The 23,581-nt window shown below is 34.7% G+C and overlaps 1 protein-coding gene across 2 annotated transcripts in view; it reads right to left on the reverse strand.

Moving 5' to 3' along the window:
* The window catches only part of grip2a (glutamate receptor interacting protein 2a), a 44,369-nt gene that overhangs the window by 2,650 nt on the left and 18,138 nt on the right, over nt 1-23,581 (reverse strand). Inside the window, exons 6-23 of one of the 2 annotated variants that reach the window (XM_051904012.1) lie at nt 21,984-22,059; nt 21,221-21,366; nt 18,326-18,473; nt 17,719-17,873; nt 11,913-12,035; nt 10,485-10,655; nt 10,153-10,339; nt 8,918-9,063; nt 8,719-8,799; nt 8,466-8,529; nt 8,194-8,339; nt 5,943-6,087; nt 5,639-5,778; nt 5,329-5,520; nt 4,851-5,001; nt 828-948; nt 271-420; nt 37-183 (exon numbers count right to left, since the gene is read on the reverse strand). In XM_051904012.1, coding sequence (XP_051759972.1) covers nt 37-183; nt 271-420; nt 828-948; nt 4,851-5,001; nt 5,329-5,520; nt 5,639-5,778; nt 5,943-6,087; nt 8,194-8,339; nt 8,466-8,529; nt 8,719-8,799; nt 8,918-9,063; nt 10,153-10,339; nt 10,485-10,655; nt 11,913-12,035; nt 17,719-17,873; nt 18,326-18,473; nt 21,221-21,366; nt 21,984-22,059 — 2,489 coding nt within the window. Of the gene's footprint in view, nt 1-36; nt 184-270; nt 421-827; nt 969-4,850; nt 5,002-5,328; nt 5,521-5,638; nt 5,779-5,942; nt 6,088-8,193; nt 8,340-8,465; nt 8,530-8,718; nt 8,800-8,917; nt 9,064-10,152; nt 10,340-10,484; nt 10,656-11,912; nt 12,036-17,718; nt 17,874-18,325; nt 18,474-21,220; nt 21,367-21,983; nt 22,060-23,581 lie in introns of those variants that run through there. The other variant, XM_051904013.1, reaches the window with a different exon arrangement.

Here is a 23,581-nt window from a genome sequence, read left to right on the forward strand (position 1 = left end):
CCCGTTAAGAAAAGGTCAGTGTGTTGAATACATCACCTGTAGAATACGGTCATAAGGCCGTAACCCAGCTTGGTCTGCAGGCCCATCAGGACGGATCATGTTCACATAAACACCCTTTTCCAGCAGACCGTCGGACACGCTGAACCCAAAATCCCTGCTGTCGACATCCTTCTGTATACAGATCTGAGAGAGAGGGAGAGAGAATAAAGATCCGTCCACCAACAAATAAGACATCACTCACCCCAGAGCTGCTGGGAAAGTGAACATTACTTTATGAAGCTCTAATGGCATGGACGGGCTGGTGTCCTTCATGTCCTCTGGTACAGCGGTGTTCTCTGAGGTCCTCTCTTTGGTCATGCTTTCATTCTGCTTCTCACTACCTTCGCTCAAACTCAGCGTGCTGCCTGACATTATAGTAGCCTACAGAGGAAATAAAACACAAACTGCACCACATGATGATATAAAACATCGATCCCCTGAATTTTCGAACTAGATTTAAATATTGGTCATTTTTGTTCCGTTAAGATTTTATAGTCTATGACTGTATCATTATTGCTTTAATTTCAATTAGTAGTGTCTCTTATTTCAGGCAAAATTACAATAATGTGATGCTGTTCCTTACTGTGATTGGCAATTACTTATATTAATAAGTAATAATATATCTATACAATATATTACTTATATTGTATAGATGTTGGTCATATGGCCAAGTACTTTAAACAGGGAGCTGCTAAAAAGTCAACACATAATGATTTAATCCTCCACAATGAGCACAGAAAACAGAAAAGGTACACAGATTGTTTGATTTGATTCCCAATTGGATTTACCTCAAGTTCCCGCAAGATTTCCGATTGGCCGCAGGTCTCCAGATCCTGAAGAGCTTGTGACCAATAGCTCTCCTGAGCGTCTGTATTGTTGTGGTTGTGACAGCGCGCGGGACTGACAGATCTGTGTCAATGCAAAGCAACCTGGGTAATGTAAGGCCAGGTGTACTATTGGAAACGGAGCGCTCTCTCTCTATATAACTGTACTGTACGGCATAACTGAAACAGTCACTGCAAAAGATCCTTCTCAACTACAAGAAAAGCGGCGGTTAGAGAAAGAGAAACACACACAGATGTGTCTGAAAAGGCTGTGAACTAGTTCCAGCGATAAAAGAATAAAATTATGAAAATGAGCGAAAAAGAAGCAGACAAGGGCAGATGACAGCATGTGGCCGACGGATGATTAGTAAGGCAGACGAGAGACAGAAAACCTGAGAAAAAAAAATAGAAAAGAGAAGAGTAGGACCATACAGAGACTGTGGAAGCAAACAGGCTAGAGGTTCCTGTGCTAGACAGTGTGCATGTTCGATAAGAGTTTAGACACAGAAACATAAGTCAAAAACCTCATGTAGTTGCATTTAGGCAAAAAGAGGCCTTTTACTTTCCACCTGGATCATCAAAGTTACATATAAAATCACCAACAAATATAAGTGAATCTCATTCTGTAAAAATGTTTTTTTTTGTTTTGTTTACAATATTAGATGTATAATTTATTACAATTAACCTGCAGTGTCATTTAAGCAGCTTAGTGCTCAAAAATCTCAAATATCTGGGTCTGTATTACAGTATGTTAATAGTATGTCGCTTGTATATGTACAGATTAGTGCTGTCAAAATTGGCACGTTAACGCATGTGATTAATGTTTTCATTTTAACGTGTTAAAAATATTTAACGCAATTAACGCAGCATCCATTTTTTCCATCATAATTTGGCTAGCATTTTATTATATGATCACGTTCTTATTCATGCAAATGCTTTTAAACCATTCAAACGCTACAGGACAAACGTGAATGTGCTGTCTGTGAATGTTGTCATGTGACACACACGACTCATGTGCACAGAAAGACGTGCCAGTATCTAGTTCTCTTTCGCGCTTGAACAAACAATAACAGAATTATGCCAAAATGCCCGTTTTGTCGAGTATCCTCATAAGAGCATCTTAAATGAGTTAAATAACATCTTAAATGAACTTAAAAAGTTGTGAGAAAATGAGATGCATGTCAGATCCGTGTCGTGTTCGGTAGCGGCAGCTCTTAAAGTGACAGCAGCCTAATAAACCAGTTGCTGTGATGTCTGTCATTAAAGGGGGGTGTAATGCTATTTCATGCATTCTGACTTATTTACACTGTTAAAGAGTTGGATTCTCATGCTAAACATGGCCAAAGTTTCAAAAAACAAGTTGGACGTATGATGGAGTATTTCTGTGCCAAAAATACTCTTCCGATTCCTTACAAACTTCACACTTTTTTTTTTTTTTTCCAAGTATAGCTCTTTATTATGTAATAAAGGGCAGAATTTGCGCACACATCGACCAGAGCGAGAGAGCAAGAGCACGCCCATCAACGCGCGTTCGGCTTTACGGAAGTCGTCTGCAGCGCTGCACAGGTCTTGCTCGAGAAAGATTTGTCACTTTGTTTTTAGACCACAAAATCAACAATGCCACCAAAGAAGTGTGTTTTTGGTTGTGAGGGAAAGATAACCTTGCTTCCCAAAGAACCCAGTGTTCAGTGGAGCTGAGAGATTTGTGCTCACGCATTACATTGAGGCGCTCTTGATGTTTGTCATTAAAATAACCATAGAAACTGCCTTAAATTAACAACCACTTTTTTATTGGTTAAAATTAATGGAGAATCTCTCGTGTTTTTCCGTGGCTGTTCGAGCCCTCAGGATCGGCGCTTATGGTTTCATAAACAAGGCCCAGTTCTACACTGGATTTACAGATCGTTTGAAACTGAAAGTTGGAGCGGTCACAGCGGTAATGATCCCGGTCATGAGTCGGAATCGCAGGTGGAGAGTAAAACTGCTTCAAATGTCTGTTTTGTTGGCAACAGGCGCCTAAGTGCATATAATGTAAACAACACGAATGTAGTGAATTCATAAATTCATTATTCATCATTCACTGTATGCTATATTCATTACAGTGATTCAAAAGTTATCCAGGGTTAATGCGATGGTGTATTGTGTGTGCTTAAATACATTTGTTTAGCTGACCATTGATATCTTGCAGACGATAGCTACACAAAAGCTGCGCGTGCTCGTGACAGCTCGTCACTCTTTAGCTCCGCTCACACGGCACGCCTCCAGGCGCTCGGCTGTTTTCGGAAATACTCGGTAAAGCGCATGTATCTTTTATAAATATAATAAAAAACTAAAGACTTTTCGGAGATATAAAGGATGCACTACTACTCTATAGGTACTCAAGATTAACATGAGATTGGCAGAAACTGTGCGTGATACCCCCCCTTTAATGTTAATCAAAGAACAAAGATAACAGAGAAAATTGTAGCTTTAATAAGGATTAATCTATATTTCATTTATAATTTATGCAGTGAAAAGTGTTTGATAACTTTATTCAATTTCTGTATGTTTTCTACCTTCAGACAGAATGAATGCCACAGGTAAATATGACATTTATTATAATGGGTTTATGTGAAGATTGTTTTAAGTTCACTTAAATTAAAAGTTATTATTTTTAAAGCCTAATAAATGTTGAAATTGATAGCTTTTAGTTGTACTGTAATGTTGAATGTCTATAATTAATGTTTAAAAAAAAATCTTTTTTTTTTTTGCCATTAAACATGTATTTAAAATATACTGTCTTTAAGTTGTTTCTACATTAATTTGGAGAGTAAATGTGAAATTACTACAAAATAAAAATATTAAAATCTCCAATGTTTTTAATTGTGATTAATTACAGAAAAAATGTGCAATAAATTAGTTACTTTTTTAATCGATTGACAGTACAGATAAATTTTTACTACTTGCTGTTGTTTGTCACTTTTGGTTAAGTTTTGTGATGTTTATCTAAATATGTGCATATACACTACCACTCAAAAGTTTAGAGTCATATTTTTTTAAAGAAATTAATACGTTTATTCAGCAGGGATCCATTAAAACAGTAAAGATATTGTATCATGTTTTTCACAAATATATGAATCAGCACGACTGTTTTCAACATTGATAATAATCATAAGTGTTTCTTGAACAGCAAATCATCATATTAGAATGATTTCTGAAGGATCATGTGACACTGAAGACTGGAGTAATGATGCTGAAAATTCAGCTTTGATCACAGGAATTAAAGTACTAAAATAGTAACCAGTTATTTAAAATTGTATTATTTCACAATATTACTGTTTTTACTGTATTTTTGATCATATATAGTTTTTGTAAGCAGAACACATTTTCAAAAACATTACAGACCCCAGACTTTTAAATGGTAGTGTACATAAATTGTTGTATTATGACCAAAAAAAGAAAAGTAAATGATGTTTTACAGTGCATGACAACACACTCAGTTCATAGTTAAATTTAAAATGAAAAGCATAAAAATATTTTTTATTTTGTATAGAGTATCAGAAGCTTATTTTTCTCCAAATTCTCATGACCATAATGTGTAATCTTACTTTTAGTAATTATTCTATTTAGATTCTTAATAATGTAATATAAAAATACCAATAAATATTTTATTTAAATCAGCATAGCCAGTACAACGATGTATGAATGTGTTACAATTCAAATAATATATCTTTGAAATATGACCCGGACATGTTCTTGACAGATTTCATGAGGTTCACCTGTGTGTTTCACTTTTTAAGCACACATGACAGGCCAAGAGAAAGAAGACAGCCACATGATTGTGTGTTAGTAACCAAAACTATAAAACAAGCTGAAATGTTCTTATGCACAAATGTTCTTCTGTCCATAAAAACAAAAAAAACTTCTAGTTCCTGATTAGTTTCTCTAAGATAATAAAGATACTGTAACAACAGAATCACCAAACTGTGTACCTAAACAAACTCTCACCCAGAATACGTCCAGTCCACTTCACCCAGCCTCCCATCATACATTGCAGTACGGTGGGCGTGTCTTCTGGAGGTCAGCGGGCTCCTGTGATTGGTCTGTCTCCAGTCATTGGGGTGAAGAGTGAAATCAGATGCTCTATGAATATAGACACCTGAAAATAAAGGTTTAGGTTTGATTATGCACAAACATGAATAAGATTTGAGAGCTATGGTAATGATTTTTCGGAAATAATGACTATAATGAATATCGCACACAATATTTATAGTGCTTTTTTTTTTCTTTTGGGTGAACTACAGTTCCAAGCATCCTTCAATGACCTCAATATCAGAAAACTCTTCGGACATATCCCAATCAGGCACATTCCCTCCAGCCCACTTGATTAATGTCCAAACGAGTTCATTAACCCTCGCTGACCTCACACTTCACTTTAGCCAGCCCTTGTTAACATTCAATCATCTAATCCCAGGGACCTCTGTACCTTGACTTCCATAGCCAGCGTCCAGGGCCGAGCTATCCCATGAGTCCATGGCTGAATCTAGACTGGGCGGCGTGGTCAGACGGTGAAGCTCAGAGTATTTACCCCGCCTGAGAGAATCCGAGCGATCGTCTTCCGTGTCGCTCACGCACGAAGCCGTCCTGGACGGGCTGCCCCTCTCCGACTCCAAAAGTGCTGGAAAAGACAGATGTGGGTCACGAGGACAAGCGTTGATGCATTATTCATAGAGATGCTCTTCCCAGTGGATTATATGTCGGAAATGCACTTCTCCAGCCTTAATTCTGAGACTTACGATCTGATCGTTTCTTGATCTTGAGCGTGACCGTGTCTCCGGCGGTCTGCAGCAGGTGGATGGCCTCACTCAGAGGTTTCCCCTTTAGACTCATGTTATTGATGGCCAAGACACGGTCACCGATATGAAGAGCGCCAGTCCTTCACACACATACAATCTCATGTTTTAGTCAGGTAACACTCACTGCCCTGCAGTTCCCACAATGCCCACTAGATATCACACGTGAGTCAGATGTTATGAAACATGCACATCTGAATGTATTATTCATGAAGCACTAGATGAGGTGGTGAGTGTTTGTGCGCACCTGTGCGCGAGGCCGTTGCGGGTCAGGCTGGAGATCAGGATGGGATTGAAGGGTTCTTCAGTGCCTGAAATGGTGATTCCAAGAGGACCTCCATGTCTCTTGAGCTCTACTGTGAATATGACTGAACCAGATGACTCTAATTCATCTGCAATATACAGAGACACACAGAAGATAAAATGTCTTAAGTTAATAGGTTAAGAAACAGTGAGGTCAAAATGCATAGTGCTTTAATTTAAAGATGTTTAAGATTTAATTACGATGTTATTTTAGTATTCCTTATATAATGTTATAGTATTTATTAATATTTAGACTTTACTTTTCTATTTTCAGTTTTCATCATAATTGTTTTGTAATTTTGTTATGTGCTTTTGTTAATTTTATATATATATATATATATATATATATATATATATATATATATATATATATATATATTTTTTTTTTAATATTTCTATAATTTAATTTAACCTATGATTTCCTAAAAAAAATAAAAAAAAAATAAAAAAAAGTTATACACATATATACACACACACAGAGTATCTCACCCGTATCTACACCCCTCACATTTTTGTAAATGTTTTATTATATCTTTTCATGTGACAACACTGAAGAAATGACACTTTGCTACAATGTAAAGTAGTGAGTGTACAGCTTGTATAACAGTGTAAATTTGCTGTCCCCTCAAAATAACTCAACACAGCCATTAATGTCTAAACCGCTGGCCACAAAAGTGAGTACACCCCTCAGTGAAAATGTCCAAATTGGGCCCAAAGTGTCAATATTTTGTGTGGCCATCATTATTTTCCAGCACTGCCTTAACCCTCTTGGGTATGGAGTTTCACAGGTTGCCACTGGAGTCCTCTTCCACTCCTCCATGACGACATCACGGAGCTGGTGGATGTTAGAGACCTTGAGCTCCTCTACCTTCCGTTTGAGGATGCCCCACAGATGCTCAATAGGGTTTAGGTCTGGAGACATGCTTGGCCAGTCCATCACCTTTACCCTCAGCTTCTTTAGCAACACTAACGAGTCACATGACACCGGGGAGAGAAAATGGCTAACTGGACCTAATTTGGACATTTTCACTTAGGGGTGTACTCACTTTTGTGGCCAGTGGTTTAGACATTAATGGCTGTGTGTTGAGATATTTTGAGGGGACAGCAAATTTACAGTTTTACACAAAAATTTACACAAATTTACTACTTTACATTGTAGCAAAGTGTCATTTCTTCAGTGTTGTCACATGAAAAGATATAATAAAATATTTACAAAAATGTGAGGGGTGTACTCACTTCTGTGAGATACTGTATATATATATATATATATATATAAATAAATAAGAGAGAGAAAGAGAGATAGAGGTTACAGAAATAAAATATATTCTATATAAAATTAAAAATATAAATTTAATTTTCCAGTACTTGACTACTCATTTAAATTTGTCTCAATTAAAGTCTGTTATGTGCTTTTGTAAAATTTTTTTTTTTTTTAAATATTTCTATTTATCTTTATTTTTATTTTTATTTTTATTTTAGTGCTTCAACAAAACCTATGCTCTCCTTAAAACATATTATATATACTCATATATATATCTATCTATCTATATCTATCTATCTATCTATCTATCTAACTATCTATATATATATAATCTATCTATCTATATATATATATCTTTTTTTATTTATACAAGTTGAAGTTATAGAAATAATATATATTCTGTATATAATAATCTAATCTAATATAATATATTCTATATTACATTATAGAAATAACTTCATACAGGCACCATTTAAATTAAAAAATTAAAAATGTAACTTTGAATTTTCCAGTACTTTGTTATTCATTTAAGTCTGTTATGTGCTTTTGTCAATTTTATTATTATTTTCTTTAAATATTTCTATTTAGCTTTAATTTATTTTTATTTTAGTTACTGAATTTAACAATTATAACAATTTTAGTACTTCAACAAAACCCATGCTTTCCTTAAAAAGTAATATTATATATACACCGTACTATACATATTTACATATTTTTGAAGTTATAGAAACAATAAGGTGAATAAATCACAATATAACTTCATACAGGTGCCATATACATTAAAATTTTTTAAACTAAAATAAAAATGTAACTTATTTTCCAGTACTTGATTACTCACTCAAGTCTTTGATTACTTAACTACAAAATAACGACCCAGTACAAATGAGAATGAGCATTTCTTAAAGAACACACACACACACACACACACACTCACCCAGGTTGTCTTCATCTTTCTGAATTCGCAGTTTGACCATCCCCTCGGCCTGCTGGAGGACCATCATGGCCTCTTCCATCCCACAGTTATCCAGCCGAACATTATCAACGGCCAGCAGACGATCACCTGGCTCCAGGGTTCCTATTCTATTATAAAATGTCATTTCACATCAATCAGTAAACAAGAAACATCATATCCATCAGTTTGTCTCTTTAACAGCAGGTATATCAAATTGGTTTAATGTGTTGTGTTGTGTTGTATTGTAGGTGTACCTGTGTGCAATACTGCCTCTCTGGATCTCAGAGATGATCAGAGGTTTTCCTGGCTTCTTGCTTGCTGTAAATCAGCATTTACAGGAGTTTTGCATTATTGCCAAAAAAATAAAAAAATAAAATGCATTTACCACCTCAAATATTGTATATAATATTATATATAGAGCAAATAAATTACTTCATTATTTTTATTTATACATTTGGACTATAAAATATTATAGGTCAACAGCGCCCCCTGTTGGTCATCACTCACCACTGATTGTGATGCCAAGCTCCACTCCACGTCTCTTAGGCAACTTCACCTGAAACGTGCCACTGCTGGGAATGACTGATTCTGTGAGAGAGACACACACAAGATCACACAGAATTATACATCTGTCTGTGACTGTGTATTCAGATCACGCTTAAAACAACTTGAATCACTGACTTTTGATTGAAATGACATTTTGTACCTGCGACATCAAACTCCACCTCCAGCGTCACCTTATTGGCCAGAGCTGCATCTCGGAGCAGCTGATTGGCTTCCTCCAGTGTTCCGTCCTCAGTGGGAATTCCATTTATAGAAAGAAGTCTGTCTCCGACTTGTAACACTCCACACCTTGAAGGCAAAAACACAGCATGCATTCAAATTAGACACAGACATACAGAAACAATACAAAACAGAATATATTAATCACTGATTATAGATGAAGATGCTACATTTATTTACTGAAATGTACAATACTATTCAAAAGTTTCGGGGTCTATGAACAATGAACAATACTTCTACAGCATTTATTAATCTTAATGTTAATTTCAACATTTACTAATGCATTATTAAAATCAAAAGTTGTATTTGTTAACATTAGTTAATGCACTGTGAACTAACATGAACACACAATGAATGACAGTATTTTTATTAACTAAGATTAACTGTGACAAATGTATTGCTCACTGTTAAGGCTGAAGTATACTTCACTTTTTACGCGTACGCGAGGGTCAGCGTACAGTGCGCGTGACGTAAATTTCGTCATCAGAAGAGTACGTGCCTCTTTTATCTCTTTTAAAAGGTACTCTCTTTAAAAGGTAATCCTACAAAATCATGCTATGATAAATGCTGTTAGCTTATGTACTAGCATAGCATACAGATACCCGATTAGCCTGATAGCTTAGTTTGTATATACACATTTGCACTTACTCTACATGTATTCACAATCACCTTTAATATAACTGTGTTAAATTAAGTGTTAAATGTCCAAATATTATAGAAGTCAAATGAAGTATACTTTGCAAGGCTGTGCATTCGACTGTGCGCATTCGCATAAAAAAAACGAAGTATACTTTCTGCTTTAGTTCATACATTAAACTAATGTTAACAAATTTATGCTTATTGTAAAGTGTTACTGAAATCTCTTTTGCTCACCAAGGCTGCATGTATTTGATCAAAAACACAGTGAAACAGTAATATTTTGAAACATTATTACAATTTAAAATGTTTCCTATTTGAATATATAGTAAAATGTAATTTATTCCTGTGATCAGAGCTGAATTTTCCACATCATTACTCCAGTCTTCATGCTGTAAGGCGTGTGTGTGTGTGTGTATGTGTGTACGTACATGTATGCACATCTATCCACAGGCTCTAAGTGTACAAGACAATGGCGTCAGCATGCATCGCATCAACAGTTTGACAGCGGCGTCCTCTCACCTTTCAGCAGGTGTGTCAGGCTCTATAAAGCGGACGCAGGCGGGCGCTGACAGGGGTTCTGTAGCAAACACTCCCCCCTGTAACTGCAGCCCAAATCCAGTAAGAGGATCTCCTCTCAGAACCACCTCACTGGTTTCTATATGCACCACCTGACCACCGGCGCCCACTGTACTCGATGCCAGAGACACTGAGAAGAGAATGAGCAACATTTAAAAAATTATTTGATATGTACAGTACAGTAATGCAAAAGATGGATGGATGGATGGATAGATAGATACTTGATCTAAGCAAAAGGCTAAGATGAGAGACATACAAATCTAGTGTGCACTCACACGAGCTCTTGTGGTCTTTTCTGCGGTGTCTCCTCTTGGTGACAGTGCAGCGAGGGCTGGATGGGTAGGACGGCAGGGTGCTGCTGGGATAGGTGTTGGGATACGATGACTGAGTGCCACAGTTGTAACTGTGAAAGCCTGATGTGTTTGCAGAGATGCCAGACGTCACAGCTAGAGGAGAGAGAAGATTTGAGACTATGTCTAATCGGTGTATGGTTATATGTGAAATTGAATACTAGAGTACTGCTAGTATGCCGTATGAATGACAGTCAAAATGTAAATATATATATATATATATATATATATATATATATATATATATATATTTATTATTTATTAGTCTAATAGTTAAATTAAATAAATCAAAATTAAAACTAATAAACAAACAAACATGCAAATAAATAAATAAACACATTTATTAAAAATAATAAATAAATAAATAATTTAGAGAATTAAAATAAAATAAAAATAATTTAATTAAAATAAATAAAACAAAATACATTATATATATATATATATATATATATATATATATATATATATAAACAGACTAATAAATATATAGTTTAAATTAAATAAATAAAAATTAAAACAAATAAACAAACATGCAAATAAATAAATACATTAAAAAGAAATAAATAAATAATTTAGAGAATTAAAATAAAAATAATTTAATTAAAATAAATAAAACAAAATACATATATATATATATACACATATACATATATACACATATACACATATACACACACACACATATATATATATATATACATATATATATATATATATATATATATATATATATATATATAAAAACAGACTAATAAATAATATATAGTTTAAATAAAATAAAAATTAAAACAAATAAATGCATATAAATTAATTTATTAAAAAGAAATAATAAATAAATAATTTAGAGAATTCAAATAAAAATAATTTAATTAAAATAAATAAAACAAAACTAATACATATTTTATATATATATATATATATATATATATATATATATATATATATATATATATATATATATATATATATATATATATATATATATATAGAGAGTATCAAAAAAGTTAATAAAAGTTGTCCTAAGAACTAAGATTTATATATATATATATATATATATGAAACAGACTAATAAATAATAAATAGATATATAATAGTTTAAATTAAATAAATTTTGTTCATAAATTAAATAAAAGTTGTTCATGTGAATTATATCGCTAACATCATAGAATATTATAGTTCTAATAGCGTGTGGAAACTTTCACATCATGTGTTACAACTAGTCCCGCGTCAGGTTGTTCCCCGCTCACCCCTATATTAGCACCTCAGGCAATTCATTTTATTTAAAAACAATTACAATGCATCACTGCATCTGGTCTATACATTTAATATACAGGACATTATGGGGACACTCACATCGGTGTGAGGGTGTAGGGGTGGTGTGACTCCAGGCTGAGGGCGTTTTTTGGAAAGGTGGAGGAGCGCTGGTGTAGTTCTCACTAGAGTCCCACTGGCGCTGACTACTCCTCTGGACACGTACTGCAGGGAAAACAGATACAAAACGGGCGGTAAATAGGTTATTTCTGCCGAAAACAAGATTAATGTTACAGCACTCAGGCTGATATGCGCCTGTAGAAAGATCTGATGTAGACCGATCCGCACTGCTTCACTGATCATTGACATTCAGTCTGAGACGCTGCTCATAGGCATGTGCCTCGTTCGCTCCTTTACACATTTATTCCCTCCATTTCTTTTTCTTACATTTCTGGGCCAGCTCTAGTAAGGCTGACAGCAGTGGAGGAACCATCTTTAAGCTCTCTTAGCTCACGTTAGGAAACAAACGCTCTGGAAGGCAGATAGAGGACATTGTTTTGGATTCTGACAGAAACAGATCCTACTGACACTATGCAGCTGTGTCACTAACGATGCTTAATTAGGCATGCAGCGTGTCAGGCTCGTTAGGAAGTGCCACGCCCATCAGACAGAGATAAATCTGCACATCAAAGAGCTTTCAGACAGAAGACAGGAAAAATAGTCATGCTTTTAAGAGCCTCCAAAACAAAATCAGGCACTGGTCAAACATTTATTTGTGACATGCAGTATATGTTACCAGCAAAAAAAGTATTTTGTTAGAATGCATGTTGCTTTTGAATAGCTATCAAAGATGGTGTAATTATGATATCTACCAGCAGGGGGCTAAATGGACTATGCTAACCAGCCAAAACTTAAGCAAACCTTGGTTGAATATTGCACATTTTGGCAAAAAAAGCAAAGTCAGAGTTGGAAACGTCTTGGAAAAAAAAAAAAAGTCTCTTTCCATAAATTTTGTATGTGTGCAAACTGTATAATATCCAAGGTACACGTTTCTAGTAATTGTGCAGTTAATTCTCATATTGTATTTTTAGAAAGTTTTGGAATATTTTTCCTTTCCCCAAATATGTCACTACTGAAACACAATAATAAATAATTTAATAAGAAGGGTTATATTGACCTATTAAGATTTTGTTTACATCTACCTTTTCACAGGTAAATCAATAATTACATTTTCAACAATATTTCAAGTGTAATTTATGAGATTTGTTGTATTTTGAATCCAATCTTTCTTTGTAAAAGGCATAAAGTTAATTATACTGATTTTAAATTTAAGGATTCATTAGTTTGAATATACACTGATTCAAACACTATCATAACATCTTAGTTGATAATTCAATATACTTTATTTATGACAAAACATCCCATGTTTCGGTCGTGACTGCATATTTTCGGTAGAGACAGTAATGTGTTGGTAGTGAATTTTAACTCGCATACTAAAAACACTACTAAAACATATTCAAATACTAATAATTTGTATAACTGTACTAAAATTTTGTTTATTTCCCCCAAATAAATGATTATGTGTTCCCTTTTGTCACTACCAAAACAATGATGACATTCGGTCGTGACTGTTTCGGTAGTGACAATTTTAGATACTTCTGAGCCTACCTCAAAGATGCTAATCAGTGCATGGTTAGCTAGCACAGTTCTGAACAGTTGTACACACACAAAAACGACATTTTAATCGAGTAACACTCAAAAAACAATGATGTCACAACCGAAACTTCACCACATCTTGGTCGTGACTGTTTCGGTAGTGACAATTTTAGATACTTTTAGCCTAGCTCAAAGATGCTAATCAGCACACGGTTAGCTAGCACAGTTCTGAACAGTTGTACACACACAAAAACTAAATTTTATAGAATAACAGCCAAAAAAAAGTTTCCTTAATTGCAGAAAAAATGTGTTTGGTAGTGACGTTCCTTAAAGTTACACAGATTTTCAGACTTTTGAACACATTTAACTCAAAATGATGCTCCCTATCTCTACTATGAAAGAGAGGCTGTGAGAGAGAAGGACACAGGAATAATTCCTGATCAAAATGTGGAAGTGTGTTAAAATCAGTCTCAGCCAATGGACTAAAACATACACTGTTTCGGTAGTGACATGAAAAATGCGGGACACATTTTTTTTTTACTAAAGTTTCATGATTTAAAAATAAAATATAAAATAAGTATTTTTTTTTTACTTCACTTAAAAAATAAATAAATAAATAAAAAATATATTTTTTAAAAAACAACAAAACAAATTGCAAAAATTATTCCAATATAATTTTCACAAGTTGAAATGTAGGGGTTAGGGTTCGGGACAGCCACCTCCCAACTGAAAGTACCCAATAAATGATGATTTTATATATATTAAGCTTACTGATATTTTAAATATTATTGTGGGATTCAGTAGGTAATAGAAGGATCTTAGTAAACCTTTAAGATTTGAATACTTAAATGCTTTTTAAATGTCTTTTTTGGTTGTGGGACAGCAGTGTGCACCAATTCTGTGGAATGGCCCATATAGTAGTTGGTCTTACAGGTATTCTGTTTAGATTCAGAAAATTAGCATCACATGCACAGTACACATAGTATATACTAAAAAATAGTCATTACAAACATACCCAAAATATCATGGAATCAGTGTTTTCACTAATATAATTGTCAACTGTGTTGCTATTGTTAACTATTAAAAATTCATTTTCATTAAATATATTAGTTTTATTTCAATTAATCTAAATATTAGGTACACTTAAACTTGAAATTAAAACTAATGATGAAAAAAAGCACAAAAAAAAAACATTAAAATGAAAACTGAAAATATAAAAATAAAATTCAAATTCAAATATTATTAAATACTATAATAGTATATACTGTAATTAATGCTACAACAACACTGTTTGTCAACCTTTCATTTCAAGTGTGAATAAAATCTATTGACTTCCAAGAGATCAGAAATTATTTAAATATGTTTAATCCTTATATGATAACTGAGCACTACCTGCTGAATTAAACATGCAAATGAGTGAGGTCATGTGACATTACAATAAAAATATAGCAGACTACAGTTTGAATGGTTAAACTTTTATATATTGTGTTGTGTGTCACACACTACCACTGATTTTTTTTTTTTTTAAAGAAATGAATACTTTTATTCAGCATGGGCACATTAAATTGATCAAAAGTGACAGTAAAGACGTTTATAATGTTACAAAGGATTTTCTATTTCATATAAACACTGCTTAATTATTCAATTCATCAAAGAATCCTAAAAAAAATGTATCTCGGTTTCCACATAAATATATTAAAAAGCACAACTGTTTTCAACATTGATAATAATCAGAAATGTTTTTTGAGCAGCAAATCAGCGTATATGAATGATTTCTGAAGGATCATGCGACACTGAAGACTGGAGTAATGATGCTGAAAATTCAGCTTTGATCACAGGAATAAATTACATTTTACTATATATTCGAATAGAAAATATTTCACAATATTACTGTTTTTACTGTATTTTTTTTTATCAAATAAATGCAGCCTTGGTGAGCAGACGAGACTCTTACAAAAAAACATGAATTATTCCATTCCGTACATTCTTCAGTTTTCAATTCTACAATGTGGAAAATGACTCCACATATGAGATTATTCTCTGACACATGAGCTGCCCAGTGAGCTCAAGCTTCAGCAGAAGAGGAAGCAGGTGTACAAATCACTTTATAACTGCTGTGCCCCGTTCATATCACATTTCTACAAAATCCAATGATACAGTCAGAATGCGGTTTTCTAGTAACACAGTAAAGCCAGAGTGAAGGCTCTGAGCTCGTGTGTGTGTGTGTGTGTGTGTGTGTGTGTGTGTGTGTGTGTGTGTGTGTGTGTCTGCAGGGTAGGGGAAGTCTTGCCTGCAGTGTTCTGCATATTAAGAATGACTCATGATACTTGTAAGAAAGTGGCCCAAAGCTGGATGCCAACAACCACTACAAACCAACACTGGCACACATAAAGGTCAAAGAGAGACAGAAAGAGAGAAGGAGAAAGGAAGATGAGACGAAAGTGTAAAGCAGCAGCTGAACTGATTTCATGCTGTAAATATGGAGAACAAACACAAATAGGATCTGAATTAAAAATAGAGCTTTGATAATGCTCTTATTGTACTAATGCTGGCGGACAGGAAATCAGCCCAGACGTCCATCTTGTTGAAAACAAATGCATTTGCATACTGCTCAGTACAGCGCAGTACACAATGATTTTAATTTTTTACAGTATAAAAATAGGATGTGAAACAGTCTGGTAAAAATATACATTTTAAACTGTATGCTACGTTTTTGTTTTTTTTGTCACATGATCTCACTATGTTGAGTTTTTTTTATTTCAGCAAGTGGCGTCCAGATAAAATAAATAAATAAATAATGTGACATTTCAAACTGTGGTATGCCATGTTTTTGTCACAGTTTTTAATTTGGAAAAATGGTGTTCAAATATAATAAAAAAATAAAATAAAATAAAATAAAATAAAATTGTAATTTTAATTTAGCAAGTGGTGTCCAAATATATATATATATATATATATATATATATATATATAAATCTTTTATAAATAAATTTCTAAGTAAACAGTATGTGAACTGGTACTGCAAAAATAAACATTTCAAACTGTATGCTATGATTTATTTTGTTTTGGGTTTTTTTTTGTCAGTATTTAATTTAGTAAGTGGTGTCCAAATATAATAATAGTAATAACAACAACAATAAATAAATAAATAGTATGTAAAAACAGTCTGGCAAAAATAAACATTTCAAACCGTATGCTACGCTTTTTGTCAATATTTAATTTGTGGTGTCCAAATGTAATAAAGTAATTAAACTAAATAAACAAATAAAATAAAAAATAAACAAATAAATGAATAAATAAATATTATGTGAAAGGTACTGCAAAAATAAACATTTCAAACTGTAGTATTCTACGTTTTTAATTTAGCAAGTGGTGTCCAAATATAAAAATAATACATAAATAAATAAATATTATGTGAAATGGTTTTGCAAAAATAAATATTTCAAACTGTAGTATGCTACAATTTTAATTTAGCAAGTGGTGTCCAAATATATATATATATATATATATATATATATATATATATATATATATATATATATATATATATATATATATATATATATTTATAGAATTTTTTAAATAAATAGTATGTGAAATGGTCTGGCAAAAATAAACATTTCAAACTGTATGCTACGTTTTTTTTTTGTCAGTATTTAATTTAATATAATATAAATAAATAAACACAATAAATAAATAAATAAATAAATCTTATGTAAAAAAGGCAAAAATAAACATTTCAAACTGTAGTATTCTAAGTTTTTAATTTAGCAAGTAGTGTCCAAATATAAAAACAATAAATAAATAAATATGTGAAATGGTACTGCAAAAATAAATATTTCCAACTGTAGTATGCTGTATTTTTGTCACATGATCTCACTATGTTGAGTTTAATTCAGCAAGTGGTGTCAAGATAAAATAAAAAACAAATAATTTTGCATTTACGCATAACATCTAAACTATTGGAAGTCATAAAATACAAGTACAAAGTAAAATACAAAAAAAAAATAAAAATAAAAATCAGTATATTATATCATTATTTAATATTTCCAATTCAAGTGCAGTATTCTGTGTAGTAAGCTCTAGTAGTAGGTCGGCTGGATATTCCATGTAAACAGAAAATTTGCACAATATGTATTTGCATAGTATGTACAGCATTATTATGAGTAGTATGCTTTTGCAAACAGAGCCAAAGTAACGTTGCTTCATCAGTCACTACAAGCCTTTGAGTGTGTTTATGAGCAATAATGACCTGTGTCATGTGTGCTGTGTTGAGAGGGCAGGATCTCTAGTTTGGTGAGCTCTGAGGAGCTGGACAGGAGCTGCTGAGCCTCCATCAGAGAGCAGTGCTCTGTGCTCATGCCATCTATAGCCAGGAGAATATCTCCCACATGCAAAGCACCACATCTGAGAAGAAGAGAGAAAGACAGCAAGAGAGAGACAGGTAGTGGTGGTAACAAGGTGAGAAAGTCATTTACACTATGTGGAGCAAAGCAAGAAACAGTGAGGGTGGAAACGGGTGAGTCACAACAGACGAGAAGTGTGAGGTGAAAAAGAGACTGTGAAAGAAGAGGACTGATAAATATGTTCATTTTATGAAGAATACTTTCTGTTGCATGCTAATTAAATTATGTTTTGAATTATGTTAAAAAAATAAATAAAAAAAAAAGTCAGAATTGCAAATTTATATCTTGTTAAGTCAGAAGTGAGATAAAAAGTTGCAATTATCTTTTTTTAGAAGATATTTTTTTTTTCTCATGCTTTTGTACGTTTGTAGTGATATATTTGTGTATGTGATTCTTTTCATGTATCGTTTGTTCTAAACTTGTGTGATTGTGTCTGCATTTGTGTGTGCTCACCTGTCCGCAACACTAGCAGGCTTGATTTTCTGGATTGTAATGACCTGTTTGTTCCTGTAGAGGGAGGTAGTGAGACTGAGTCCCAGTACTGATCCTGCGGAGCGCGCGATGTCCACCTGCAGCGGCCCGGAAGACTTCTGGACTGAGTCTGATATGAGGCCAAACCAGAACCAGAGAGAGACAGAAAGAGAAGATATTTCATTGGTGATTCAGAAATTAGGGAAAGAAGGAAACCACTGACCATATGTTCATTCTGGTAAAACAGTAATATTGTTAAATAATTTTACCATTTAAAATAACTGTTTTCTATTTTAATATTTATAAAATGTAATTTATTCCTTCACATGATCCTTCAGAAATCATTCTAATATACTGATTTGGTGCTTAAGAAACATTTCTTATTATTATCAGTGTTGAGCTAAGGAACCTATAATGCCCCTTTTCACATTATGTAATATAAGTCTTTGGTGTCCCCAGAATGTGTCTGTGAAGTTTCAGCTCAAAATGCCCCACAGATCATTTATTATAGCTTGTCAAATTTACCCCTAATTGGGTGTGAGCAAAAACACGCCGTTTTTGTGTGTGTCCCTTTAAATGCAAATGAGCTGCTGCTCCCAGCCCCCTTTCCAGAAGAGGGCGGAGCTTTAACAGCTCACGCTCCGGTTGCTCAACAACAACAAAGCTGGAGAATCTCACGCAGCCAAAATGAGGATTGTCAGTAACGGTGTTCAGCCTTACATTGTTCAAACCGGAGTCGACACTGATGGAGAGACTCAGGAAGAAGTTTTCAGGTTCAAGAATGAAACTGGACGTTTCTGAATGGTTAGTGGATAAATGTATGTAGTTGCTGTGGAGTTGATTCAACTCATCGACTAGAATGTGCCGTCATGTTAATCTTTTGTGCAAATCCAGCGTTGAGTTGACCCTCGTTTGTGAAGCAGTCCGGTGTAAAATGACGGCATGACAACAACACTCTACTACAACAACTCTTCCTCTTCTCTAAAGCAGCCCAACATGGCCTCACCCCCTTTGTTGTGTGTTCTTGGGGGGCGGGGTTTATGTACATTTTAGGGTTAGTGATGTCACCAACCCAGGAAGAAGCTCATTGTAGTCCCTACCAGCTGTTTGTTGTAGTCCTTAAAAAGCAATTTCTGTAAAAGAAATTATCTCCCTTTGCATTGAACTTTGAGCGTCGTAACTTTGCAGATGTTGTTTATGCTCAAACAGCAACATTACACACTAACTAAAGTTAAAAAAGTGAATTCATAATCAACCACCCCTTTAATATTTTGGTGGAAACAGTAATACATTTTTTCAGGATTCTTTGCCAAATAGAAAGTTAAAAATAAACAGAAGTTATTTTAAATGTAAATCTTTTTTAACATAATAAATGTCTTTACTGTCACTTTTAATCAATTTAATGCATCCTTGCTGAATAAAAGTATGTGGTCAAAATGATCACCATTCACACAGATCCGTGAAAACGATTAAAAATGCTTTATTATTCATGCCAGGCCAGTAGATGGCAAAATCACTTTGTAAATAAACACTACGCGCCTATAGACTGAACACATAATACACGTGCGCATGACGTCACCGTTTGCGTTTTTGTAGTTTACACAGAGACGATAACGGTAGCATTTTCAAAAACTTGCACTTTGAATCATGTTTTTAAAAGTTTATGTTTTCAGGCCCCCAAAATGCCATCGTCGTGTAAATGAACGGCCAAAACACATAAAAAGTATTCAGTTTTTAGATGAAAATGGTGTTGTGTAAATGCCCCCTAAATATCAACTTAGTCTCAGATGTTTCTTTTAAAATCCCGAGAAATAAAAATGAAGCTTTAAAGGGGACCTATAATGCCCTTTTTCACAAGATGTAATATAAGTCTCTGGTGTCCCCAGAATGTATCTGTGAAGTTTCAGCTCAAAATACCCCACAGATCATTTATTATAGCTTGTCAAATTTGCCCCTATTTGGGTGTGAGCAAAAACACGCCTTTTTGTGTGTGTCCCTTTAAATGCAAATGAGCTGCTGCTCCCGGCCCCCTTTCCAGAGGAAGGCGGAGCTTTAACAGCTTGTGCCTCAGATACTCTGCTAAAAACTAAAACATCTGTTTGGTTTGGATTATCATCTCTATCACGGTCACATGACATTGCAGTTCTTCATCATCATTAAAGTTTATTATCTGAATACTTTTTAAAGCCATATCACTTCTGCTATATGACATCCGCACAGTAAGCTGGATGTCAGACGGCGCGTCCCGTGAGTATTAAACTAAGTTCTCTTTCACGTCTTATTGCGCTTAAACTGTCAAATACACACAAGGTTCAACAGACAACAGAAGAAAACAACAGAAGAAAATCAGAAAATCACTCACTGCTCTTGATTAAATAACTTTGTAGCTTTAATAAGAATACATTTCTTACTTGAATGCTGCTGTTAAATGCTCTGACGGCGGACTGTGTACAGCTCACTGAGGGCGGAGTCTATGTTAATAGGCAGAGTCCGTCAGCAGTTGTAGGCGGGGCCTAAGCATTTGTGATGCCTTGTTCTGAGTCACTGCTTATGATTTATGGGCATTAAAAAAGAAGAGTAGGTGGATTTTTATTATTATAGGGTGGTTGTGTACGCACACTGCCGACACACGTTTATGCTCAAACACCTTGTAAAAGTGAATTTTGCAAAACAGGTCCCCTTTAAATGTAATATGCACAGCAGCTCCGATCAGAGAAATCTCAATGGTGTTTTGTCTCTCCTATGGGAATCTGGAGGGGAAGTGGAATATGTTTCTACTTTAATTAAGGCCACATGAGAGTATCTGTGCACACAAGCATACTCAAGTGTGTGTGTCTGTGTGTCTGCGTGCACGTGCGCATCTGTGTGTCCGCTCACCCATGACCATGATGTCGTACTCGATGAGGAAGAAAGCCTCCTGGCTGCTCTGCATGATCAGGGTCAGAGCGTCAGCATGTTTCTGTCTGTTCACAGCAACACCGTTCACGCTCAACACACGGTCGCCCGCTCGCAAGGTTCCCTCTCTGACAAACGGAGAAACATGGAGAGACGTACGGAAACACAAAAAGACAGCAGTAGGGATGAGACGAGAATGCAGACGTCAACCTTAAAATAAAAGCATCCTTTTGCATGAACAATGGAAGTGGAATTGCCATGCTAATCTAATTCATTTTAACGCATTAACTTTTTATATGCATTTAACTTTTTATATGCATGTGTGTGTGTGTGTGTGTGTGTCTGTGTTTGCTTCAGGCTGTGTTCTACCCTTCTCACTCATTCTAATGTCATCAGCCTATGCTTCAGTTAACATGTGTGCCTCCAGAGCCAGCTTACAGCGTTCAACGCTCACACACACACACACACACACACACACACACACACACAACATGCTCTCATTAATGTACACCAAATACATTATATCTCACACACAGACACAATCAAAACTCCATTATGGAAATATTTACACAAATAACCTAGCCGGATGCATACAGACGGCACTGATGTGACACACACAGACTCAGAGAGCTTCATGATGATTCAGACACTGTGCTAATTAATAAGCAGAGATGTTCTAAAGGGCCTGTCTTTCTGGTATAAACGTGTCTCACGCACACAGAGATTTGAGTCATCGTGGTCTCACCTGTCTGCAGGTCCGCCGGGCCTGACGTAGGTCACCACTAGAGGTCGAGCCTTATGCCAGTCCTCATGAAAGCCCCCTGAAAGCATGTGAAACGCACACCTGACATGCCAACCCCATTGCCTTTAGTAACAGTAATAATGCGCAGCAGAACACACACACACACACATATACACCACCTGCTGCCCTTGAGAGTCATACAAATGCTCTTAAATAACTTGTTTCATGTTGTCGATTGCCAAAGGAAATAATTTTAGTCCTTTTCCCTCAGTTTGTAAAAACGAGTCAAATTTGTGTTTACAGTAATGAAGAGCTGAATTTCTTTTGCAGGGACTTAGTCGGATCCCTTTGGTCCTGAGATTTTAAGTTAATATCTCAGTAATTCAACAACACATTCACATATCTCACAGATTTCTGATGCTGGTTAAAGGATTAGCTCACTTCAGAATGAAAATTTCCTGATAATTTACTTATCCCCATGTCATCCAAGATAATAGGCAGTCGAAAAGAAATTAAGATTTTTGCGAAAACATTCCAGGATTTTTCTCCATATAGTGAACTTCACTGGGGTTCAACGGGTTGAAGGTCCAAACTGCAGTCTCAGCGCAGCTTCACGATCCCAGACAAGGAATAAGGGTCTTATCTAGCAAATCGATCGGTCATTTACTAAAATATAAATAGTAAAAATGTATATACTTTTTTATCCACAAATGCTTGTCTTGCACTGCGATGCGCCACGCATTACGTAATCATGTTGGAAAGGTCACGATCCAGTGTCTACAAAGCGAACGTGCAAAGACTAAGTCAAACGGCCTTTACAAACAAGGGTAAAACAATGATGTCAGATGATTTTGAAGTTGGAGGAGAAAATGAGATGGAGTTTTTCGCCCTACCGCGGTACTTCCACCTACGTCACGTGTGACCTTTCCAACGTGATTACGTAATGCATGGCACATCGCAGAGCAGTGCAAGACAAGCATTTGTGGTTAAAAAGTATATAATTTTACATTTTTTTTTTTTAGAAAATGGCCGATTGTTTCTCTAGATAAGACCCTTATTCCTCGTCTGGGATCATGTAGAGCTCTTTGAAGCTGCACTGAAACTGACATTTGGACCTTCAACCTGTTGAACCCCAGTGAAGTCCACTATATGTTTTCCTCAAAAACCTTAATTTCTTTTTGACTGAAGAAAGAAAGACATAAACATCTTGGATGACATGGGGGTGAGGAAATTATCAGGAAATTATAATTCTGAAGTGAACTAATCCTTTAATGGTAAACAAACGGACCTTTTTCACATTTCTAGGCTTCTCAGAAGTGGACGTTGTCATAGTTGGGTAAACTTCTATAGCGGTGAATGGAGATGACAGCAAATATAATTTTTGTATTTTCATTTGCTCTAATAGCAAAAGAAAATAATCTGTGATAGCGTTTTCACGGCTTTCTAAAATAGGGAAAAATACAGAGAGATTGATTATGTTGGTCAAAAGAGAGAAAGATGTGAAATTTGCAGTTGTTCCCTCAGTCGTTGTATTAGAAACGCCCTCGCAGCAGCGCTAATTCGTTTTTTTGTCATTTACTGCAAAGGTAATATAACACTAA

This window comes from Ctenopharyngodon idella, chromosome 8 (assembly GCF_019924925.1).
Source record: "Ctenopharyngodon idella isolate HZGC_01 chromosome 8, HZGC01, whole genome shotgun sequence".
Classification (NCBI taxonomy): domain Eukaryota; kingdom Metazoa; phylum Chordata; class Actinopteri; order Cypriniformes; family Xenocyprididae; genus Ctenopharyngodon; species Ctenopharyngodon idella.